This window comes from Pelobates fuscus, chromosome 9 (assembly GCF_036172605.1).
Source record: "Pelobates fuscus isolate aPelFus1 chromosome 9, aPelFus1.pri, whole genome shotgun sequence".
NCBI classification, from domain to species: Eukaryota; Metazoa; Chordata; class Amphibia; order Anura; family Pelobatidae; genus Pelobates; species Pelobates fuscus.
Window position 1 is genome coordinate 169,762,450 of NC_086325.1, and position 25,556 is coordinate 169,788,005.

Sequence of the window (25,556 nt, forward strand, 5' to 3'; positions counted from 1 at the left end):
TCTACGCCTGGCGGGATGTTGTATGGTCGATGCCAGGCTCAGACATGCAGACTTGGGGAGTCACAGTAAGCACCGGATCCGGTGACGTGATTTGTCAGTCGTTATATATTGATGTTATACGGTGGCTCTACGCCTGGCGGGATGTTGAATGGTCGATGCCAGGCTCAGACATGCAGAATCGGGGAGTCACAGTAAGCACCGGATCCGGTGACGTGATTTGTCAGTCGTTATATATAGATGTTATACGGTGGCTCTATGCCTGGCGGGATGTTGTATGGTCGATGCCAGGCTCAGACATGCAGAATCGGGGAGTCACAGTAAGCACCGGATCCGGTGACGTGATTTGTCACTCGTTATATATTGATGTTATACGGTGGCTCTACGCCTGGCGGGATGTTGAATGGTCGATGCCAGGCTCAGACATGCAGAATCGGGGAGTCACAGTAAGCACCGGATCCGGTGACGTGTTTTGTCAGTCGTTATATATAGATGTTATACGGTGGCTCTATGCCTGGCGGGATGTTGTATGGTCGATGCCAGGCTCAGACATGCAGAATCGGGGAGTCACAGTAAGCACCGGATCCGGTGACGTGATTTGTCAGTCGTTATATATAGATGTTATACGGTGGCTCTATGCCTGGCGGGATGTTGTATGGTCGATGCCAGGCTCAGACATGTCTTCCTTCATAACCCATCACGTGGTACCGAGGACACTTCATTTATTTTCATGAATCACCTAAAACGTGTAGTTATTATCGTGTGTTTATTATTTCGATCATGCAGATGATGCCTTCGTTTAATTCACATTTTGCACCAAGAATTTATACCATAAAAAGTCTGGTTTATAAATGATATTCCAGCCTGAGATAATAGCTGAGCAGATTTAATAGATTTGCTGTTTAATTGGTGCCGTATCTCTTCCTTGCCCTCATTCCCCCCAACCACGCATCGTTACCTTTAACCATTATGGCGCTGTCATATCTGTTAACAATCCCAAAATCAGAGGATTCCTGAGCAGCCTCCATCGTGGCCTCCCCCCACTCCTGGTATTCGTGGCGGAGAGATGGATACGGCTATTTATGACGCTGTCTAATCTGTTAACAATCCTGAAATCAGATGATTCTGAGCAGCATCCATTGTGGCCCCCCTGCCCCCCCCCCCCCCCCGGTACTCTTGGATACGGCTATATATGGTGCAGGCTCAGTATATTTTATACAGGATTGGCCTTGTTAGCCTAGTGTTTGCACGTCATCTTTATATGTAGTGAATATACCCTGAATAAAATTATTAAAGGGACATGTGCAGATCCCACAATCTATAAACGTTCAGTGACAGCGCGCAGTGCAGATTGCTTTATCATGAGAATGTATCGTCAGTAGACAATGCAAAAACAAACGTTCTCATCGGTTAGCTCATCACGGCCAGCTTGGGCACTGCTAACCTCATCATGCTCAGCCGGCTTAAGGGTTGGCAGCTTTGGGCTGGCTGAGGATCATGGTAAAGCAGTTCAGGGATTTACAGTGATTAGACTAGCCATCACTAGGGGGATCATTTTAACTCAGGTAAACATTGAGTAAAATGAATGCAAACAGGTGCTCAGTGCAGATCCGTTGGGTACTCCCACTCCCAACACTGCCATCCCACTGATATAGGTTTGTATTATCCATTGTAACCTAGAATGTATGTGAATACAGTAAAAACACAACTACTGTGAGTAAGCAGGTATGAAGGAACCCCTGACTCCATGATCAGCCATTGTATCTAGGAAACTATTCCACCGGCGTACAACGCCAGGTATCTACTACTAGTTAAGATCACAGAATGAAATACTGACCTGAATTCAGGATTATATTTTACCTGTTATTTTAATATGAATGCACCCGCTATGAGTGTCAGCCCATCTTAGTGCACTGTTTAGTAAATAGGACCCTAAATGCTGCCAGGTAGTGAGTACTGAGTCCTAATACACAGACTGAGGTTCCCCTCCCTCCTCGTCACCCCGTACACAGCTCCTTCCATTCATTCTCTCCGTTCTGCCATTTCTCACACCGTCTCCCCTCGCTCGCTTCTTAAACATGTCCGCTCTCAGCACCTGGCTTCCCTCCAAAGAACCTCTTCACGTATGACCTATTTCCAGTCTGACACATCGCACAGAGTACGGCGCACTGCTTGAAACCGCGTACTGCAGCCGCACGGGATAAAACGCAGAATCCAGCACTGAGATAATTCTTTCCAAACGCCACCATTAACCTGCAGACACGCCCCCCTCCCTTCCCCCCTCGTATTTTAACATTAATCACGGGGACAGAGAGAAAATGTCGATTTCCTGCGTTTTTAGGGTTTGCTGGCAAGCACGTTTATTTTACTAAAATGGGGATTGGGGAAAAATTGTCCAATTCAGCGATGTTTACTAGCTCGGACATGGTGGCCTAAATATTGCTATTCCCTTGTCAGTTTCCCAGAATCCACTGCTTCTGTAATAATGGTCTCCGTCTCATTCATTGTGGTCAGCGAAATAAATGGGTCAGGCCTGCTTCCACAGGGATTTATATCCTGTCTTAATGTATGCAGGCTATAAGAGATAAAATAGATGTTGTTTGTATACACTGACTCACCATATTGGTTTTGAGTTTAGTTCTCTTAAACTCAAATTATTATTTTATGATATATCTGTGCTCCTTACCTAACGTTTAAATAAATACACAATATCTGAATTTAAGGACAGGGATCCAATATGGTTTAGAGTGCAGGGGATTCTGGGATATCCCGCCGCCATTTGTAAGGGCAGAAATGGATATTCACGATTTGTGTGAATATCGTGTATTTCTATAAACTACTTCTGGTTCTATTCCAGGGCCAGGCATGGGGTGTTATAGTTCTGCCATCTGGTTCCTTGATTAATAGCGACATTGATCGAAATGTCTCCCGTCCAATATCGCCATCCGCGAAGCGAGTCCCAGGAGTCTGTTCCACTCTGGGTAATAGCTCTCCCAGGCAAATTACAGCCCAGCATTAAATGTGCGGTTAAATAAATTGCATTATGCAGGGAGAGACAGAAAAAAAACTGTTTATCTGTCAGAACAGCAGAGCAATCATAAACCCTGGCTTTTAAAGTGCAGAAAGAAACCATATAAACGGCATGGTTTTAGCTGGTCGCCAGTTACTGTAACAATAAAGCTGCCGCGGGCCTGTGAAATATTTAATATTTCCGCTGGTTTGTCAGAACATTCTAGAACAAAACTGTCAAAGAGCTTATTAATGAAACTGTTTTCATGAGGGTAAAGAGGGGCAGCTCTTACAGAGACAAAATGGCCGCACACGTGCCACGATTTTATTGACCCACGCGTTTTCAAGTGGCTGAAGGTCTGGGTTCAGCATCGAACAGACAGATAATGAAGATATTTACATGTTGTTTTAGTATTAAATGATTTTGTAAATGTGAACTTTCTACCATTTTCATATGATATCTTTACGTTTTTCTCCCCGGTGTTAGTACGTTCACCATACTCTGGTATGTTTCCAGGTTTAATAGGATCTAATTGTTTTTTTTTGTAGGTTTATGCGATATTAGTCAGTCATCCTTCAGCTCCAACCGACCACCTAACACCCACTCCGGTCTCATACACGGCTGGCTTCTACCGGATCCCTGTCATTGGATTGACCACGCGCATGTCCATCTATTCGGATAAGGTAAGGTGCTTCCCCCATACAGCAATAAAAAGCGCTCGCTGTCTGCTCCCTATATTAAGCAAGGCAGGTCTACAAAAACTGCCTGGAAAATACCTGGCGTACCCTGATGGGGAGAATTCAGGGGCAGAGAATGGTCTGAACATCCCCCCTACTAAAACGAAATTCTAAGGCTAATAAAGACAGAACTGTATCTAGAGTCCTGCATGAAATTAACTGCCTCCTAATCAGCCTGCGGTACACTTATAGCATTACTATCCTCGCCCAAAGAGCTTACACTCCAATGAAATAATACTAAACCTCTCCCAAAGAGCTTACACTTTATATATAATGAAGCCCCTCTCTCAAAGAGCTTACACTTTATATATAATGAAGCCCCTCTCCCAAAGAGCTTACACTTTATATATAATGAAGCCCCTCTCCCAAAGAGCTTACACTTTATATATAATGAAGCCCCTCTCCCAAAGAGCTTACACTTTATATATAATGAAGCCCCTCTCCCAAAGAGCTTACACTTTATATATAATGAAGCCCCTCTCCCAAAGAGCTTACACTTTATATATAATGAAACCCCTCTCCCAAAGAGCTTACACTTTATATATTAAGTATTTCCAGATATCAGCATTTTAGTTTAAAGTCTGTCTTGTGTTGGTAAATACAGGCTGACTGTTTGCATAGTGTGGCCCCTGTGGCACTGTTTAGTGGGCTGCCCTTGGTAACGTGTCCCCAGCCTGATGGGGGCCCAGTGATTGGGAAATAATGACAGGAGCTGTCGGTGTTGGAACAATGAAGTGAACTATCTAGTCCTGCTGGTTTTATTGTATCACGGCCTGGGGGTACTTTGACCCTGTGAGTTAGCCAATAAAGGTGTGAGCCATTATCTGCTCCTACCCCGGCTTTATGGCTGCTGTATCGTTCAATTATTAACTCCAAACTTCCTCTAAACTAACCGTGACAATCACTCTCACTTTACACTGCACCCCGTCATACGGCCATGTTTACTGAGATTATCTCAGTCAAAGGGTATCAGGATAAACCAACAGATTCTCAGGATTAATTGACAGATTCTCAGAGTGAATGGGCAGATTGTCAGGGTGAATAGGCAGATTCTCAGGGTGAATAGGCAGATTCTCAGGGTGAATAGGCAGATTCTTAGAGGGAATGGGCAGATTCTCAGGGTGAATAGGCAGATTCTTAGAGTGAATGGGCAGATTCTCAGGGTTAGTGGGCAGATTCTCAGGGTGAATAGGCAGATTCTTAGAGTGAATGGGCAGATTCTCAGGGTTAGTGGGCAGATTCTCAGGGTGAATGGGAAGGTGATCACAGTAAATGGATAGATTCTCAGTGTGAATAGAAAGATTTTCAGAGTAAATGGATAGATTCTCAGAGTGAATGGCAGATTCTCAGGGTGAATGGGAAGATTCTCAGAGTGAATGGGAAGATTCTCAGGGTAAATGGAGCAGATTTTCAGAGTGAATGGCAGGTTCTCAGTGTGAATAGGCAGATTCTCAGTGTGAATGAGCAGATTCTCAGTGTGAATGAGCAGATTCTCAGCGCAAATTCTCAGCCGCTATCCCTCACTGCTCCCACTGCAGCCGCTATCCCTCACTGCTCCCACTGCAGCCGCTATCCCTCACTGCTCCCACTGCAACCGCTATCCCTCACTGCTCCCACTGCAGCCCCTATCCCTCACTGCTCCCTCTGCAGCCGCTATCCCTCACTGCTCCCACTGCAGCCGCTATCCCTCACTGCTCCCACTGCAGCCGCTATCCCTCACTACTCCCACTGCAGCCACTATCCCTCACTGCTCCCACTGCAGCCTCTATCCCTCACTGCTCCCACTGCAGCCCCTATCCCTCACTGCTCCCACTGCAGCCGCTATCCCTCACTGCTCCCACTGCAGCCTCTATCCCTCACTGCTTCCACTGCAGCCGCTATCCCTCACTGCTTCCACTGCAGCCGCTATCCCTCACTCCTCCCACTGCAGCCGCTATCCCTCACTGCTCCCACTGCAGCCCCTATCCCTCACTGCTCCCACCCAGCTTGCATGATTGGCGGGCAGCCTAACATGCATTCATGCCAGGCTGGCCTTCCCATTCTTTGGACAGACATGTCCTCTTTTTGTGTATGTTCGCCCCTTTCGGCAGTTCTGATTACATGATTTGCGTTAGTGGCCCACCCTTTACCCCGCCCATTGACTTCCTGCTTCACTGGACACAGCTGTTGGTATGGATTTATTTGAAAGATGAAAGCATAAATTAGAGAGAGATTAGCATAGAGTATGTGTTTTCTTATAGCTGCATCCTATGAGTTTTCCTCCAGCACCATCTCCATCAGATGCATGACGCTTGGGAGGTAGGATTGTTTTAGTGTTTTTGGTCAATAAGATTCTGTAAATAGGCCCATCATAATTGTCAGCACCAGGCCCACTGGGCTCTTAATCTGGCCCTGCCTGCGTTCATTATATATTGCTGGCTTTTTGATTTAACCCAATTTCCCAATAAACTCCCCTTTCCTGTCCTTTCTACATAACATTCTGCAGTGAGCTTCAACAAACCAGGAAGTGGCTGAGCCAATCATGATACTTCAGGTTCTATATTCGTACTAAGTGCAAACACCTTTTGTGGACACCCAGGATTTCTGGGACTTGTGGTTCCATTATCAGCTTTCTACTTCAAGATAACTGTAACGCCAGAGTTAGATAAGATGTAGCTCATTGCCTTATGGAGCAAAACAGTTTTTTATAAAAAAAATAAAAAATAATTAAATGACAAAATTAATGAATAATTTATGTGTCCCAAAAATTAAATCGCTGCCTTCCAGACATGACCCCAGGAAATCATGTTGGATGTGGCAACCTAATGCTGAAATGTTAAATATTTTATCATTTTCCTTCTCCAAGGATTGAAAGACGGGTGTTAAGTATTTTCGTATTGGCCATTAATTGGCCGCGCAAGCTCCCGGGAGGGTAAACAGCTTGGTTTAATGGGTGAGTTTGTTCCCCGTTTCAGAGCATTCACCTCTCGTTCCTGCGCACGGTCCCCCCATACTCCCACCAGGCGTTGGTCTGGTTCGAAATGATGCGCTTGTTCCACTGGAATCACGTGATCCTCATCGTCAGCGATGATCACGAGGGGCGGGCCGCCCAGAAAAGGCTCGAAACTCTCCTGGAAGAAAAGGAATCGAAGGTCAGTGTTTCTCCTTTACCCTCTGACAACAAGTAAACTAAAACCTCCAAATGTTCCATGTATGTAGATTCTGTATGTAAAAGACATGTTCCTCTCATTGTAACATGACACACTTAATGCTCACACATCTACCGTGTCTCCCAATTACACACTTTGTACTTTCTTCATCCCATGTGCTTTGCCATAGACCAAAAATCTCCTACGTGTAAATCGATCAACAAAAGGGAATAGCCTGGAGCTTTGCAAATAAATACAATAACAATATAAAAAGTCCTTGCAGAGACCCCCACCCTGGCCCCCCAGCCGCCGCAGCTCAGTGATTGGCTAGGAACAAATTGTCTGTTACTGCTACTGTGTACTGTGCATCCTCGCCGCTAAGCTTCCCTCGCTATGACATCAGCATTCTGGACACATGCCCATCTGAAACATGCTCAGCCAGCTTTGCAGACATCGACCATGCGATAAATATTCCACGCCTGGCAGCTCCGAGCTTACGGAGAAGATGCACGGTACAGATAGTCCAAACCGTTAGACATGGACGATGGTTAATCCTGCAGTCCATCGAGGCTAAAACAAAATGCCGCTGTGACTACTCACAGCCCCTAGAGCTGTATGGCGTTTAATTTCACACGTACACCAGATATAAGGAAACACATAATGGAGAATGGGGCCCCGCACAGTGAGAATGTCCTCTCTGACCAACTCGCACCATCAGATTCCACACCAGACCGTCAGCTTGATCGTTGTAAGATATTACTAAATAAATGATATACTTACTACGGAACTCCGTTCCCAGCTCCGACAGACTCTCATCCAGTCTCAGTCCCTTCACTAGATCATTAAAAACTCATTAGCAAAGCATATAGTTTAAACTGTTAATAGCTTTCCCTCTCCGCTACTTAGTAACCCACCCGGTAACGGTGTCATCCAATAAACGAATCCTTCATTGTAAGCGGTTATAGTAACCTACTCTTTCCCGTACATGCAATACACCTAGCGTTACCTCTTGTGCCATTTTGCCTCACTCTCCATAGAATGTAATTAGGTTTGAACAGGGCCCTCAGCCCTTCTGTTCCTGTGCGCCCAACTCGGCTTGTTACAATTACGTGTCTGTTAGTCCACCTATTGTACAGCGCTGCGGAATCTGTGGGCGCTTTATCAACAATAATTATGATTACAGGTAATTAACTAGGGAATGCCAATGTTAGAATCGCAGAGCTGAGCTGATTGGACAATTCTTCCAAGTAGAACATTATGGTGTAAAATTTGTCACTACCCCCCAACATCTACCCTAACTAGCAGTCACTACCCCCCAACAACTAGAAGTTATTATCCCCCTATTAACTACCCCCAACTAGCAGTCACCATTTCCACGACATCTACCCCAACTAGCAGTCACTACCGCCAACAACTAGAAGTTATTATCCCTCTATTAACTACCTCCAACTAGAAGTCACTACCCCCAACAACTAAAAGTTATTATCCCCCTATTAACTACCTCCAACTAGCAGTCACTACCCCCAACAACTAAAAGTTATTATCCCCCTATTAACTACCCCCAACTATCAGTCACTACCCCCCAACATCTACCCCAACTAGCAGTCACTACCCCCAACATCTACCCCAACTAGCAGTCACTACCCCCCAACATCTACCCCAACTAGCAGTCACTACCCCCCAACATCTACCCCAACTAGCAGTCACTACCCCCAACATGTACCCCAACTAGCAGTCACTACCCCCCAACATCTTCCCCAACTAGCAGTCACTACCCCCCAACATCTACCCCAACTAGCAGTCACTACCCCCAACATCTACCCCAACTAGCAGTCACTACCCCCCAACATCTACCCCAACTAGCAGTCACTACCCCCCAACATCTACCCCAACTAGCAGTCACTACCCCCAACATCTACCCCAACTAGCAGTCACTACCCCCCAACATCTACCCCAACTAGCAGTCACTACCCCCCAACATCTACCCCAACTAGCAGTCACTACCCCCAACATCTACCCCAACTAGCAGTCACTACCCCCAACATCTACCCCAACTAGCAGTCACTACCCCCCAACATCTACCCCAACTAGCAGTCACTACCCCCCAACATCTACCCCAACTAGCAGTCACTACCCCCCAACATCTACCCCAACTAGCAGTCACTACCCCCCAACATCTACCCCAACTAGCAGTCACTACCCCCCAACATCTACCCCAACTAGCAGTCACTACCCCCAACATCTACCCCAACTAGCAGTCACTACCCCCAACATCTACCCCAACTAGCAGTCACTACCCCCCAACATCTACCCCAACTAGCAGTCACTACCCCCCAACATCTACCCCAACTAGCAGTCACTACCCCCAACATCTACCCCAACTAGCAGTCACTACCCCCCAACATCTACCCCAACTAGCAGTCACTACCCCCCAACATCTACCCCAACTAGCAGTCACTACCCCCAACATCTACCCCAACTAGCAGTCACTACCCCCAACATCTACCCCAACTAGCAGTCACTACCCCCCAACATCTACCCCAACTAGCAGTCACTACCCCCCAACATCTACCCCAACTAGCAGTCACTACCCCCCAACATCTACCCCAACTAGCAGTCACTACCCCCCAACATCTACCCCAACTAGCAGTCACTACCCCCCAACATCTACCCCAACTAGCAGTCACTACCCCCAACATCTACCCCAACTAGCAGTCACTACCCCCAACATCTACCCCAACTAGCAGTCACTACCCCCCAACATCTACCCCAACTAGCAGTCACTACCCCCCAACATCTACCCCAACTAGCAGTCACTACCCCCAACATCTACCCCAACTAGCAGTCACTACCCCCCAACATCTACCCCAACTAGCAGTCACTACCCCCCAACATCTACCCCAACTAGCAGTCACTACCCCCCAACATCTTCCCCAACTAGCAGTCACTACCCCCAACATCTACCCCAACTAGCAGTCACTACCCCCAACATCTACCCCAACTAGCAGTCACTACCCCCCAACATCTACCCCAACTAGCAGTCACTACCCCCCAACATCTACCCCAACTAGCAGTCACTACCCCCCAACATCTACCCCAACTAGCAGTCACTACCCCCCAACATCTACCCCAACTAGCAGTCACTACCCCCCAACATCTACCCCAACTAGCAGTCACTACCCCCAACATCTACCCCAACTAGCAGTCACTACCCCCAACATCTACCCCAACTAGCAGTCACTACCCCCCAACATCTACCCCAACTAGCAGTCACTACCCCCCAACATCTACCCCAACTAGCAGTCACTACCCCCAACATCTACCCCAACTAGCAGTCACTACCCCCCAACATCTACCCCAACTAGCAGTCACTACCCCCCAACATCTACCCCAACTAGCAGTCACTACCCCCAACATCTACCCCAACTAGCAGTCACTACCCCCAACATCTACCCCAACTAGCAGTCACTACCCCCCAACATCTACCCCAACTAGCAGTCACTACCCCCCAACATCTACCCCAACTAGCAGTCACTACCCCCCAACATCTACCCCAACTAGCAGTCACTACCCCCCAACATCTACCCCAACTAGCAGTCACTACCCCCCAACATCTACCCCAACTAGCAGTCACTACCCCCAACATCTACCCCAACTAGCAGTCACTACCCCCCAACATCTACCCCAACTAGCAGTCACTACCCCCAACATCTACCCCAACTAGCAGTCACTACCCCCCAACATCTACCCCAACTAGCAGTCACTACCCCCCAACATCTACCCCAACTAGCAGTCACTACCCCCCAACATCTACCCCAACTAGCAGTCACTACCCCCCAACATCTTCCCCAACTAGCAGTCACTACCCCCAACATCTACCCCAACTAGCAGTCACTACCCCCAACATCTACCCCAACTAGCAGTCACTACCCCCAACATCTACCCCAACTAGCAGTCACTACCCCCCAACATCTACCCCAACTAGCAGTCACTACCCCCCAACATCTACCCCAACTAGCAGTCACTACCCCCCAACATCTTCCCCAACTAGCAGTCACTACCCCCAACATCTACCCCAACTAGCAGTCACTACCCCCCAACATCTACCCCAACTAGCAGTCACTACCCCCCAACATCTACCCCAACTAGCAGTCACTACCCCCAACATCTACCCCAACTAGCAGTCACTACCCCCAACATCTACCCCAACTAGCAGTCACTACCCCCCAACATCTACCCCAACTAGCAGTCACTACCCCCCAACATCTTCCCCAACTAGCAGTCACTACCCCCAACATCTACCCCAACTAGCAGTCACTACCCCCCAACATGCAGTCACTCCCCCCTCCCACTTTATAGCCTCTGTGGCCCAGTGTGGAGCCGGCTTTGTACCAGGTCACACCCTGGTTAGTGAGACGTAGCGGGATATTGCTAATATGACTGTCGTGGATAAATATCCCCTTGTAGGAAGACGGTAAAAGTCGCATTAGTGGTTCCCAATTTCCTTGTGATTATTTAATTCTGGCGTTTGGTTTGTTCTGGACCCGAGGCTGTCCTCCTTATTTACAGGGCAATGTTTACAAAATCAGTTCATTTACTCATAAAAATCAACATTTACGTTTATTCTCATTTATTATCGTATATTTTTTTACGGTTAAACGCTGGAATAGCCCGATCAAAGTTTACACGTAACACGTAGCGCAAAGGGAACTAAATGGCTGCAGGGGAAAACCCGTGTCCTGATAGGCTGGCCCCTGGGTGATGTAATAGTGACAAAGAAAGATAATCAGCGCATGATTGGCTGATCTCTTTCACAAGCTTTAACCAACTGCATCCTGGTACCCTATTAGGGAATCTGTGCTGTGATTGGATGATCTCTGAGTGATGTCATGAGATGACTCCAGTAAAATATTTCGTTAATCCGTGATTGGCTGACGTGTTGATGATGTCAGGTGATTTTATTCACAGTATTATTGGTTAGGGAATCCAGGCTGTGATTGGCTGAATTGGAGTGACATCAGGTTAATAAACTTCTTTTCACCTTTATCCCTGATAGCATTTTACCAGAATAGACTGAATGAGATAAATTAGCGCTTTTTAAATCTGATACTTTTTGGACTGTTTTTTTGTGGCCAAGTTTAAAGTTTGGTTTTCTTTAACTTTACATTTTTCTAGATATTTGGTTCAATTTCATCTGTGACTGTAATCGATTTATTAATCTATAATAATGGTTTCTATTGTAATTGATAAGCTTTTCAAATGATCGCAGTCTGTTAGAAAAACGAGTCAAATGATTTAGCTAGAAAATGTCCCGTAGACTTTAGTGGCGACTTTTATACACTAATCATTTGAGAAGCTTATTCGATATATTAATATTAAATCCAGGCCAAGGCGTTGATCAGTTATTTCTGCATTTGCTATTATTGTTAAAATGTGACATAATAACAGCCATGTTTCCTTCACTAAACCTGCGATTGGGAAGAATTCATAAGGGACTTGCAAACTTTAGGTGAAAACAGACAAACTTTAAAATAATTCTCCAAGTTTTTTTCCAGATGGGGTATTTTGTTTTAGATTTGCTGCTGTCCAGACCTGCGTGAGCGCCAGATAAGTTAGCAGGGGACCACAGCTAAATCTTCTAGTCATTGTAAAAGGAAAACAATCTATTAAAAATTCCATAAACCTCCCTCCCATTGGATACAGAGCAAATCCTTTCTGTTATTTAATATGTAATCCTCGTGATAGTATAAAGGGGCATTATACGATTGGCTATACCCACTGTGGGCAACATTACATTGGCTGGGTACCTACGTCAAGCCATTCTATATAATAATAAAAATATCCGTTTGTCTCTCTTGCTTACCCAACACCCTCAGTCCTTAAAAACCATCAGATCTATGTATGTTTAATTATTTAATGACGTTAACTGACAATGTATCTCATGAAACCTTACTGATCAGAGTAACCATTATACTATTAACATGGGATTCTTTCAGGGAGAATGTTAGTGAGGAATGCCCTGTCAATTCCCAATAGATGGAGCTCGGTTAGAGTCCTCATGGAGGTCGCTTCATCCATCTACTACGGCTTGAATGATTAAAGCAATATCCGTGCTTTCTAAACTCTGAGCCCAGTGACCTCCAACACTCATCGCGGCATTCCTGGATGAAACACAAACTCAGTGTTTTCCAAATTAATAAATAGTCTTTTTATAGTATTATAAAACATATTGAAAATGCTGTAATATTAGTTTAAGTATGACATTTTATCCTGATCACACAGATCAAGTGACAAAGAGACTATTTATTCAAGTTTCTCCCCAAAATCTGTATATCACTGGATGATTTAAACATCCATGCTAATTTTGCTAAATTAATATACAGCACAATATGAAAGCCTTTAAAATATTGCAGCCTCTCCGTAAAAAAAAAATGCACGTTCTTTATTAATATACTTTTAGAAATGTCTGCATTACCATAAAACTGCATCAAGATGTATATGGATGTACGGAGTTTAAGATCACGATAAAACATTTTCTAATTAATTTAGAACTCTGAATTTCCATGTTGTATCCAAACCTCCTTGACTATGCTGCATTCCTATACTTAATTAAAAAGAAGCTCAGACGGTCAGAGACAGAAATAATAGTGAATAGAAAAAAGAACGTCATCGATAAACCATCCAAACATCATCAATAAATCCACACCATCGAGCCGGGTCTTTAAATGAATCGTGCAGATAAAGGGTTAACTCATTGCATGTGCTTTAGAGGTTAAGTCCCGAGCCTTCACAATGCGGCATGCGTTTATTTTTTGCATTATAAAAACTGAATAAAACATAATTTGCATCTTCCCATAAACACGGAACGTCATGATTTGTTTCTGCATTCTAGTAACTGAGTTGCCCTAGAGCAGTCACTAACATATCATATGATTTTTTGCAAGCTCCAGTGTTATTATGACCCTTTAGCAGAGGTGGAGAGAGGAGGTGGATGTTGGATTGCTTTTCTACACGCCATTTTCAACTGTTTATAATATTCTTCTGTGTCTACATATTTTCCCTGTGCACATTATTCATCAGACTAAAAAAAGGAACTATGAAAACCTCGAACAACTTTCCTATGACAACAAGCGTGGACCCAAGGTATATATGCATGGAATATGCACGTAGCCCACCAATTCTAACTAGCCACAGACACCCCAAAACCAAAAACAATACGATATTCTAAATTCCCCCCACCTAAATTGGGTGCTCCATGACTGTCTGATGTCGAATATTTTGTGCAATCCAATACTGGATTGGACAAGAGAATGGAAAATGTAAGTTATCAATCTACCCCTGCAGTAAACTCTCAAATCTTTGATGCTGGAGGAACCTGTAGATATTGCAGAAATAAGACAATAAATGAAAAAAAAAAATACACAAATCTCCGGGCCCCTCCAGCAGATAAAGTAGGAATGCATGTGAGCCAATGAAATTAACCTGCAAGCCTTTCTTATTTTTATTTTTTTCCAAAAAGAAGAATAATTCTGCAGTATAGGATTATCATATTTTTTTATTCTTCAAGGTCAAACCTCTGAAAATAAATTACAAAAAAAAGAGCATTTTTCTTTTTTGATTTGTGATATTCTTTTTGGTTTTTTGTTTTTGGGAAGGAGGACACTCATTGGAATTTTTAATTGCATTTACAGAGTTTTTTTTTCTTCTATCTATAAAATGCACGTTTTTTTATATATATATATATTTTTTTTTTTCTTTTTGGGTCTTGATGGACTTCAGTTTGCATGCAGAGTGCAAAAACAAACAGAGAGGAAAAGAAAAAGAGAAATGAAAGAAATATTGGACATATATTACGATGTCTAATCCTCTGTGTGTGCCATGTTTAACCTTCTTTTCTTTAGATAGCTTGGATCTCTCTGTGACAGGTATGTGGCTTCTGTGCTAATTCTATTTGCTCACACTAATCACAGGCAGAAAAGGTACTTCACTTTGATCCTGGGACCAAAAATGTGACTGCACTTCTATTAGAAGCAAAGGAGCTCGAGGCTCGAGTTATCATCCTGTCTGCGAGGTAAGCTCAACTAGGGGATTGCATTTAGAATCCTGGGAAACTGCGCTCGTTCGTACGGAGTGTTAGGGACATTTTATTAAACTATCAGTAATTATTAGACTACTAGTCATTATTTCATGTAGAATGTTAGGGGACTGTGCTCGTACGTATGGAGTGTTACAGGAACATTTTATTAAACTATCAGTAATTATTAAATTATCGGTGATTTTTTTCACATAGATTGTTAGGGGTTGCATTCATAGAATGTCACAGGGACATTTTATTAGACTATTAGTAATTATTAGACTATTATTCATTAGTTCACGTAGAATGTTAGGGGTTGCGTTCATACATACAACATGTTACAGGGACATTTTATTAGACTATTAGTAATTATTTCGCGTGGAATGTTAGGAGTGGCGTTCGTAGAATGTTACAGGGACATTTTATTAGACTATTAGTAATTATTTTGCGTGGAATGTTAGGGGTTGCGTTCGTAGAATGTTACAGGGACATTTTATTAGACTATTAGTCAGTATTTCACATAGGATGTTAGGGGTTTCGTTCGTAAATACAGCATGATACTGGGACACTTTATTAGACTATTAGTAATTATTTTGTGTGGAATGTTAGGGGTTGCGTTCGTAGAATGTTACAGGGACATTTTATTAGATTATTAGTCAGTATTTCACATAGAATGTTAGGGGTTGCGTTCGTACATACAGCATGTTAGAGGGACATTTTATTCGAAGACTATTAGTAATTATTTCACATAGAATGTTAGGAGTGGCGTTCGTAGAATGTTACAGGGACATTTTATTAGACTATTAGTAATTATTTCCCGTGGAATGTTAGGGGTTTCGTTCGTACATACAGCATGTTACAGGGACATTTTATTAGACTATTAGTAATTATTTCACGTGGAATGTTAGGGGTTGCGTTCGTAGAATGTTACAGGGACATTTTATTAGATTATTAGTCAGTATTTCACATAGAATGTTAGGGGTTGCGTTCGTACATACAGCATGTTACAGGGACATTTTATTAGACTATTAGTAATTATTTCACGTGGAATGTTAGGAGTGGCGTTCGTAGAATGTTTCAGGGACATTTTATTCGATTATTAGTCAGTATTTCACATAGAATGTTAGGGGTTGCGTTCGTACATACAGCATGTTAGAGGGACATTTTATTCGAAGACTATTAGTAATTATTTCGCGTTGAATGTTAGGAGTGGCGTTTGTAGAATGTTACAGGGACATTTTATTAGACTATTAGTAATTATTTTGCGTGGAATGTTAGGGGTTGCGTTCGTAGAATGTTACAGGGACATTTTATTAGACTATTAGTAATTATTTTGCGTGGAATGTTAGGGGTTGCGTTCGTAGAATGTTACAGGGACATTTTATTAGATTATTAGTCAGTATTTCACATAGGATGTTAGGGGTTGCGTTCGTACATACAGCATGATACTGGGACACTTTATTAGACTATTAGTAATTATTTCGCGTGGAATGTTAGGAGTGGCGTTCGTAGAATGTTACAGGGACATTTTATTAGATTATTAGTCAGTATTTCACATAGGATGTTAGGGGTTACGTTCGTACATACATATGTTACAGGGACATTTTATTAGACTATTAGTAATAATTTCGTGTGGAATGTTAGGAGTGGCGTTCGTAGAATGTTACAGGAACATTTTATTAGACTATTAGTAATTATTTCGCGTGGAATGTTAGGGGTTGCGTTCGTAGAATGTTACAGGAACATTTTATTAGACTATTAGTAATTATTTTGCGTGGAATGTTAGGAGTGGCGTTCGTAGAATGTTTCAGGGACATTTTATTAGATTATTAGTCAGTATTTCACATAGGATGTTAGGGGTTACATTCGTACATACAGCATGTTACAGGGACATTTTATTAGACTATTAGTAATTATTTCGCGTGGAATGTTAGGAGTGGCGTTCGTAGAATGTTACAGGGACATTTTATTAGACTATTAGTAATTATTTCGCGTGGAATGTTAGGGGTTGCGTTCGTAGAATGTTACAGGGATATTTTATTAGATTATTAGTCAGTATTTCACATAGGATGTTAGGGGTTGCGTTCGTACATACAGCATGATACTGGGACACTTTATTAGACTATTAGTAATTATTTTGTGTGGAATGTTAGGGGTTGCGTTCGTAGAATGTTACAGGGACATTTTCTTAGACTATTAGTCAGTATTTCACATAGAATGTTAGGGGTTTCGTTCGTACATACAGCATGTTACAGGGACATTTTATTAGACTATTAGTAATTATTTCACGTGGAATGTTAGGGGTTGCGTTCGTAGAATGTTACAGGGACATTTTATTAGATTATTAGTCAGTATTTCACATAGGATGTTAGGGGTTGCGTTCGTACATACAGCATGTTACAGGGACATTTTATTAGACTATTAGTAATTATTTCACGTGGAATGTTAGGAGTGGCGTTTGTAGAATGTTACAGGGACATTTTATTAGACTATTAGTAATTATTTTGCGTGGAATGTTAGGGGTTGCGTTCGTAGAATGTTACAGGGACATTTTCTTAGACTATTAGTCAGTATTTCACATAGAATGTTAGGGGTTTCGTTCGTACATACAGCATGTTACAGGGACATTTTATTAGACTATTAGTAATTATTTCACGTGGAATGTTAGGGGTTGCGTTCGTAGAATGTTACAGGGACATTTTATTAGATTATTAGTCAGTATTTCACATAGGATGTTAGGGGTTGCGTTCGTACATACAGCATGTTACAGGGACATTTTATTAGACTATTAGTAATTATTTCACGTGGAATGTTAGGAGTGGCGTTTGTAGAATGTTACAGGGACATTTTATTAGACTATTAGTAATTATTTTGCGTGGAATGTTAGGGGTTGCGTTCGTAGAATGTTACAGGGACATTTTATTAGACTATTAGTAATTATTTTGCGTGGAATGTTAGGGGTTGCGTTCGTAGAATGTTACAGGGACATTTTATTAGATTATTAGTCAGTATTTCACATAGGATGTTAGGGGTTGCGTTCGTACATACAGCATGATACTGGGACACTTTATTAGACTATTAGTAATTATTTCGCGTGGAATGTTAGGAGTGGCGTTCGTAGAATGTTACAGGGACATTTTATTAGATTATTAGTCAGTATTTCACATAGGATGTTAGGGGTTACGTTCGTACATACATATGTTACAGGGACATTTTATTAGACTATTAGTAATTATTTCGCGTGGAATGTTAGGAGTGGCGTTCGTAGAATGTTACAGGAACATTTTATTAGACTATTAGTAATTATTTCGCGTGGAATGTTAGGGGTTGCGTTCGTAGAATGTTACAGGAACATTTTATTAGACTATTAGTAATTATTTTGCGTGGAATGTTAGGAGTGGCGTTCGTAGAATGTTTCAGGGACATTTTATTAGATTATTAGTCAGTATTTCACATAGGATGTTAGGGGTTACATTCGTACATACAGCATGTTACAGGGACATTTTATTAGACTATTAGTAATTATTTCGCGTGGAATGTTAGGAGTGGCGTTCGTAGAATGTTACAGGGACATTTTATTAGACTATTAGTAATTATTTCGCGTGGAATGTTAGGGGTTGCGTTCGTAGAATGTTACAGGGATATTTTATTAGATTATTAGTCAGTATTTCACATAGGATGTTAGGGGTTGCGTTCGTACATACAGCATGATACTGGGACACTTTATTAGACTATTAGTAATTATTTTGTGTGGAATGTTAGGGGTTGCGTTCGTAGAATGTTACAGGGACATTTTCTTAGACTATTAGTCAGTATTTCACATAGAATGTTAGGGGTTTCGTTCGTACATACAGCATGTTACAGGGACATTTTATTAGACTATTAGTAATTATTTCACGTGGAATGTTAGGGGTTGCGTTCGTAGAATGTTACAGGGACATTTTATTAGATTATTAGTCAGTATTTCACATAGGATGTTAGGGGTTGCGTTCGTACATACAGCATGTTACAGGGACATTTTATTAGACTATTAGTAATTATTTCACGTGGAATGTTAGGAGTGGTGTTCGTAGAATGTTTCAGGGACATTTTATTAGATTATTAGTCAGTATTTCACATAGAATGTTAGGGGTTTCGTTCGTACATACAGCATGTTACAGGGACATTTTATTAGACTATTAGTAATTATTAGACTATTAGTCATTAGTTCACGTAGAATGTTAGAGGATGCGTTCGTACATACAGCATGTTACAGGGACATTTTATTAGACTATTAGTAATTATTAGACTATTAGTCATTAGTTCACGTAGAATGTTAGAGGATGCGTTCGTACATACAGCATGTTACAGGGACATTTTATTAGACTATTAGTAATTATTTCACGTGGAATGTTAGGAGTGGCGTTCGTAGAATGTTTCAGGGACATTTTATTAGATTATTAGTCAGTATTTCACATAGAATGTTAGGGGTTGCGTTCGTAAATACAGCATGTTACAGGGACATTTTATTCGAAGACTATTAGTAAATATAGAAAAAAACAGGTTGTATTTGATCACATTTTCAATGAGTGACTGCATTATCAGATACTGATTATTAATTGGGATGTATCTTTTTGTAGCATGATTATGTCTCTGTTAATTTGTGGTTTATAATCATATATTTTTAAATTATTTAAATATTTAATTTAAATATGCAGTGAACAATGGCCGGGTTATTCCTGAAAGTGAGAATTTAAATTGAAATCGAAGCGAAGGTCAAATGTAAAGCCAGACTAGCTGATCTGGATGCATCGCTGATTTAGAGAACGTTTTCTGTTCGGCTATTTATTCCTTGAATCTGAAATTCACTTTGAATCCTTACTTTAGTTAATAACCCTGGGGTTAAAAAAAATGACATCATTTGGTGGGCAGACTAAACAAAACAAAGACCATGTCTAAACTATTCGGAGACCTCTATCCACCTCTAGTTTTCGATTCACAATGCTCGGTATTCACGCAGTTTGTTTTCCAATTTATTACATATTTCAGTTTGTGTAGAAGGCTGCGTGAAATGCCGATTGACTTGAACCATTATATTTCCAACGAAGTCAAATTTAAATAAAACTGTCTTGTGTCCAGATATTTTAAAAATTCAGGTAACGTTTGCAGGCTGTGTCTCTGTGTGTGCGTCGATTTTTTATAGGACGCCCAGGCTTGTGTTGAATTACAGGATAGAGGATTTCTACGACAATGTTCCCACGTGCCGTTTTATTGCACTGTGTGTGTTTAATGAAGACAATACTCAGGAGAGGTTTGGTATGGAAGCAGGTTTCACGGCCATTATCCTCCAACGTCACAGGCTTGTGAACAAAGATGGCAGCCTTACTATGCTCGAAGCCCGGATCTGCAGCAAATTGGAATTTCTCCGGTGACCTAAAAACGCTCTGGAGTTCGCAGCCGCATCAGCCAATTAAGCATAACAGGTTTTTTTGTTCGAAATTAAACAGAAAAAAACATATTGCTGTAGGGGTTTAAATGCAGGGTTTTCTTTGAAAAAGCTAAAATGACTTAGTGCTTTGATTCAGCATATCGATGGGCCAAGGCCTATTCAGAGGACAAACGGACTCTTCAAGGAATGCCGCTAATGGATGTGCGTAAAGGCACAATCAGATTGGGAACCAACGTTAGTGGGTCAGATTGTGTTTCTTAGAGCAAAGGCAAGTGTAGCGGCACAAAAAAAAAATCATGTCAAGATTTTGATTGTAAAATGACAAAAAATCTCTAGAACCCAGAATAATGATTAAATTACTATATTGAATTAGTAAGGAATTGATACAGCATTATGGGTAATTAGAGTGTCATTATCCATGCTGGAAAAAGGGATCCGGGATGACTGATGTTAATTCTGTGCATAATTAAATAGGAAGGTGCTTGCCTACAGCTGTCAATTAGTTAAAACATAACATTTAATACATTTGTCTAAAAGCTTGCCGTTGAAAATCAGCGAATAAACCAAAAATTATTATTAAATTCTAAAACTATTAATAGTGTAGAGCAAAGGACAAAAAGAAAAATGGATAAAGAAAATTAAAAAAAAGAGGGGGGGAGGGGGCGAGGGGGGGAGGAGGGGAAGGGTGGAGGGTAGAGTATCAATGTATTCTATACTATTGAAAGGTTTAGCAACCAAATTCTATCACCCAAAATATTAATAACTGTCTACGTGAACTATTGGTCAGAAACATTAAATGACTATAGTACATACTGCATGCACAGAATATTACAAACTACAGGCAAACTACAGGTCAAATGGTTACAGATCTATAGTAATACATGAGAATGTTAGCAATCCAGGAATACAGGAGGTGGAGTATCTTCCAGCTTTAGTCAGAACCTGAGAGTGATAGGTGTTTCACTGCAGGATGGAAAATGCAGTCTTTCACTGAGTTGAGTGAGGCCTGAGAGTGGTAGTATACTATTGTATCAGTTTCCCTTGAAGGGGACTATCGGTGTAACTGTGCTCGGTTATACGCTCTGTAGGAGAGGAACTCAGCCTGAAAATCTCCTGTCAGATACAAGAATCGGATTGTTCAATGTATGACTGTTTCCCCAAATAGTGCTGTTCACCGATCATACTGTGAGTTGCTAAGCTGTGCCTTCAAGGGCACCTAATCTGTATAAGAAACGGTCTGCTAGTCTAAGGTAAGCACTAATATGGGAAAGAGTCCTGCCTATCTCACTCGCAGAGGACATAATGTCTAAGATCTAATGGAAAAAACAAATGTCTTAAAGTGATCATTATAGAGTATAGTGCAGAGCAGAGCCCCGACGCGTTTCGCCAGTAAGACGGCTCTTCAGGGGGGATAGGACCGTTGTGACAGATAGGGTATATATCGGGAGATTCTAACCCAAACATGTTCATATGGTCCAATGAGGTGAGAAATCTGATTGACTGAAAATGTGTCCAAAGTGAGAACCCGTGGGAACCTAAAGACGGGACAGGATGATTTAAATATGGACACTGCCTCGGCCTCCAGTAGGAGTGCATCATATCAACAATCATTAAACTGTGTTTAATAGAAAAGGATTTGTAATCTATTAAAGAGATCGAGTTTTTGTTTGTGTTTTGCAGTTTGTAAAGAGTTCAATCAAACTGTGAGTAATTACACAGGAGATACGAGTTCTGCCAGATATTATTATTATCTTATCTTAGATGGAGGTAATGAGATCTAGCAGCAGAGGTTTGTACTGCAATAATACAAATCAATTTGTAGTATATAACAATCGTGTCTTATGATTGTATGTAGCAATCATGTTGTCCATGTCGATACGCGGTGATGGAATGCTTTCTTTCTGTATTATGATTGTATGTAGCAATCATGTTGTCCATGTCGATACGCGGTGATGGAATGCTTTATTTTTGTATTATGATTGTATGTAGCAATCATGTTGTCCATGTTGACACACGGTGATGGAATGCTTTCTTTCTGTATTATGATTGTATGTAGCAATCATGTTGTCCATGTCGATACGCGGTGATGGAATGCTTTCTTTCTGTATTATGATTGTATGTAGCAATCATGTTGTCCATGTCGATACACTGTGATGGAATGCTTTATTTTTGTATTATGATTGTATGTAGCAATCATGTTGTCAATGTCGATACGTGGTGATGGAATGTTTTATTTTTGTATTATGATTGTATGTAGCAATCATGTTGTTCGTGTTGATACACGGTGATGGGATGCTTTATTTTCGTATTATGATTGTATGTAGCAATCATGTTGTTCGTGTCGATACACGGTGATGGGATGTATCAGTTTCCCTTGAAGGGGACTATCGGTGTAACTGTGCTCAGTTATACACTCTCTAGGAGAGGAACTCAGATTGAAAATCTCCTGTCAGATACAAGAATCGGATTGTTCAATGTATGACTGTTTCCCCAAATAGTGCTGTTCACCGATCATACTGTGAGTTGCTAAGCTGTGCCTCCAAGGGCACCTAATCTGTATAAGAAACGGTCTGCTAGTCTAAGGTAAGCACTAATATGGGAAAGAGTCCCGCCTATCTCACTCGCAGAGGACATAGTGTCTAAGATCTAATGGAAAAAACAAATGTCTTAAAGTGATCGTTATAGAGTATAGTGCAGAGCAGAGCCCCGACGCGTTTCGCCAGTAAGGCAGCTCTTCAGGGGGGATAGGACCGTTGTGACAGATAGGGTATATATCGGGAGATTCTAACCCAAACATGTTCATATGGTCCAATGAGGTGAGAAATCTGATTGACTGAAAATGTGTCCAAAGTGAGAACCCGTGGGAACCTAAAGACGGGACAGGATGATTTAAATATGGAGACTGCATCGGCCTCCAGTAGGAGTGCATCATATCAACAATCATTAAACTGTGTTTAATAGAAAAGGATTTGTAATCTATTAAAGAGATCAAGTTTTTGTTTGTGTTTTGCAGTTTGTAAAGAGTTCAATCAAACTGTGAGTAATTACACAGGAGATACGAGTTCTGCCAGATATTATTATTATCTTATCTTAGATGGAGGTAATGAGATCTAGCAGCAGAGGTTTGTACTGCAATAATACAAATCAATTTGTAGTATATAACAATCGTGTCTTATGATTGTATGTAGCAATCATGTTGACCATGTCGATACGCGGTGATGGAATGCTTTCTTTCTGTATTATGATTGTATGTAGTAATCATGTTGTCCATGTCGATACGTGGTGATGGAATGTTTTATTTTTGTATTATGATTGTATGTAGCAATCATGTTGTTCGTGTCGATACGCGGTGATGGAATGCTTTCTTTCTGTATTATGATTGTATGTAGCAATCATGTTGTTTGTGTCGATACGCGGTGATGGAATGCTTTATTTTTATATTATGATTGTATGTAGCAATCATGTTGTCCATGTTGATACACGGTGATGTAATGTTTTATTTTTGTATTATGATTGTATGTAGCAATCATGTTGTCCATGTCGATACACGGTGATGGAATGTTTTATTTTTGTATTATGATTGTATGTAGCAATCATGTTGTCCATGTCGATACGCGGTGATGGAATGTTTTATTTTTGTATTATGATTGTATGTAGCAATCATGTTGTTCGTGTTGATACACGGTGATGGAATGGTTTATTTTTGTATTATGATTGTATATAGCAATCATGTTGTTCGTGTTGATACACGGTGATGGAATGTTTTATTTTTGTATTATGATTGTATGTAGCAATCATGTTGTCCATGTCGATACGCGGTGATGGAATGCTTTATTTTTGTATTATGATTGTATGTAGCAATCATGTTGTCCATGTCGATACGCGGTGACGGAATGTTTTATTTTTGTATTATGATTGTATGTAGCAATCATGTTGTCCATGTCGATACACGGTGATGGAATGCTTTCTTTCTGTATTATGATTGTATATAGCAATCATGTTGTTTGTGTCGATACACGGTGATGGAATGTTTTCTTTTTGTATTGTGATTGTATGTAGCAATCATGTTGTCCATGTCGATACACGGTGATGGAATGCTTTATTTTTGTATTATGATTGTATATAGCAATCATGTTGTTTGTGTCGATACACGGTGATGGAATGCTTTCTTTCTGTATTATGATTGTATGTAGCAATCATGTTGTTTGTGTCGATACACGGTGATGTAATGTTTTATTTTTGTATTATGATTGTATGTAGCAATCATGTTGTCCATGTCGATACACGGTGATGGAATGCTTTATTTTTGTATTATGATTGTATGTAGCAATCATGTTGTCCATGTCGATACACGGTGATGGAATGCTTTCTTTCTGTATTATGATTGTATGTAGCAATCATGTTGTCCATGTTGATACGCGGTGATGGAATGCTTTCTTTCTGTATTATGATTGTATGTAGCAATCATGTTGTCCATGTCGATACGCGGTGACGGAATGTTTTATTTTTGTATTGTGATTGTATGTAGCAATCATGTTGTTTGTGTCGGTGCGCGGTGATGGAATGCTTTATTTTTGTATTGCATGGTTATTGTATTGCAATGATGTAGATCTATTTAGTGGTATGGGGTAATCATCTCACATGATTGTATGTAGCAATCCTGTTCGTGATTTTGCACAGCCAACATGTATGTAATATTTTCGTTTTTGATAAGAAAACACAGTACTATGTAATATGATGTAATTTAACGGAGGATAAAGACACAGAATTGCTGTTGTTGCCATTTGTAGTTGCGATTGTGATGTTACTGTGTTGTTTCCCTGTTTGGGGTTATTTAGGATAGACAGAAGGTTAATTACATCTTGCTATATTATTATTGATCACAATCATTAGTGGATCCTGGTTACTAATGTTTCTAATTATTTGAGGGTCTTCAATGGATAAAGAACTTGTCTTAATAACGGTACCCTAAGGAACGTGTTATGCCGTAATGTACCAGTGATTGGACATATAGTGGAATGTCAGTATTGGTGTAATAATACTGTCACTGGGGTACTGGACTGGAGTTTTACCCAGACAGTAATATATAGTGATACATCTCACTGTGTTAATGTTCATGGTGATGGAAGTCAATGTTGGTTAAAATGTTTCATGTTGCTGTGATGTAAATTTTTGTTATAAA

At 41.2% G+C, this 25,556-nt stretch overlaps 1 protein-coding gene across 8 annotated transcripts in view; it reads left to right on the top strand.

Annotated features, from left to right (window-relative positions):
• The window catches only part of GRIN1 (glutamate ionotropic receptor NMDA type subunit 1), a 93,579-nt gene that overhangs the window by 9,671 nt on the left and 58,352 nt on the right, over positions 1 to 25,556 (top strand). For 6 of the 8 annotated variants that reach the window (XM_063433093.1, XM_063433092.1, XM_063433099.1 and 3 more), the window contains exons 2-5: positions 3,556 to 3,690; positions 6,699 to 6,875; positions 13,953 to 14,015; positions 14,843 to 14,943. In XM_063433093.1, the coding sequence (XP_063289163.1) occupies positions 3,556 to 3,690; positions 6,699 to 6,875; positions 13,953 to 14,015; positions 14,843 to 14,943 (476 nt within the window). The remainder of the gene's footprint in view (positions 1 to 3,555; positions 3,691 to 6,698; positions 6,876 to 13,952; positions 14,016 to 14,842; positions 14,944 to 25,556) is intronic. The other 2 variants (XM_063433095.1, XM_063433098.1) reach the window with 1 other exon arrangement.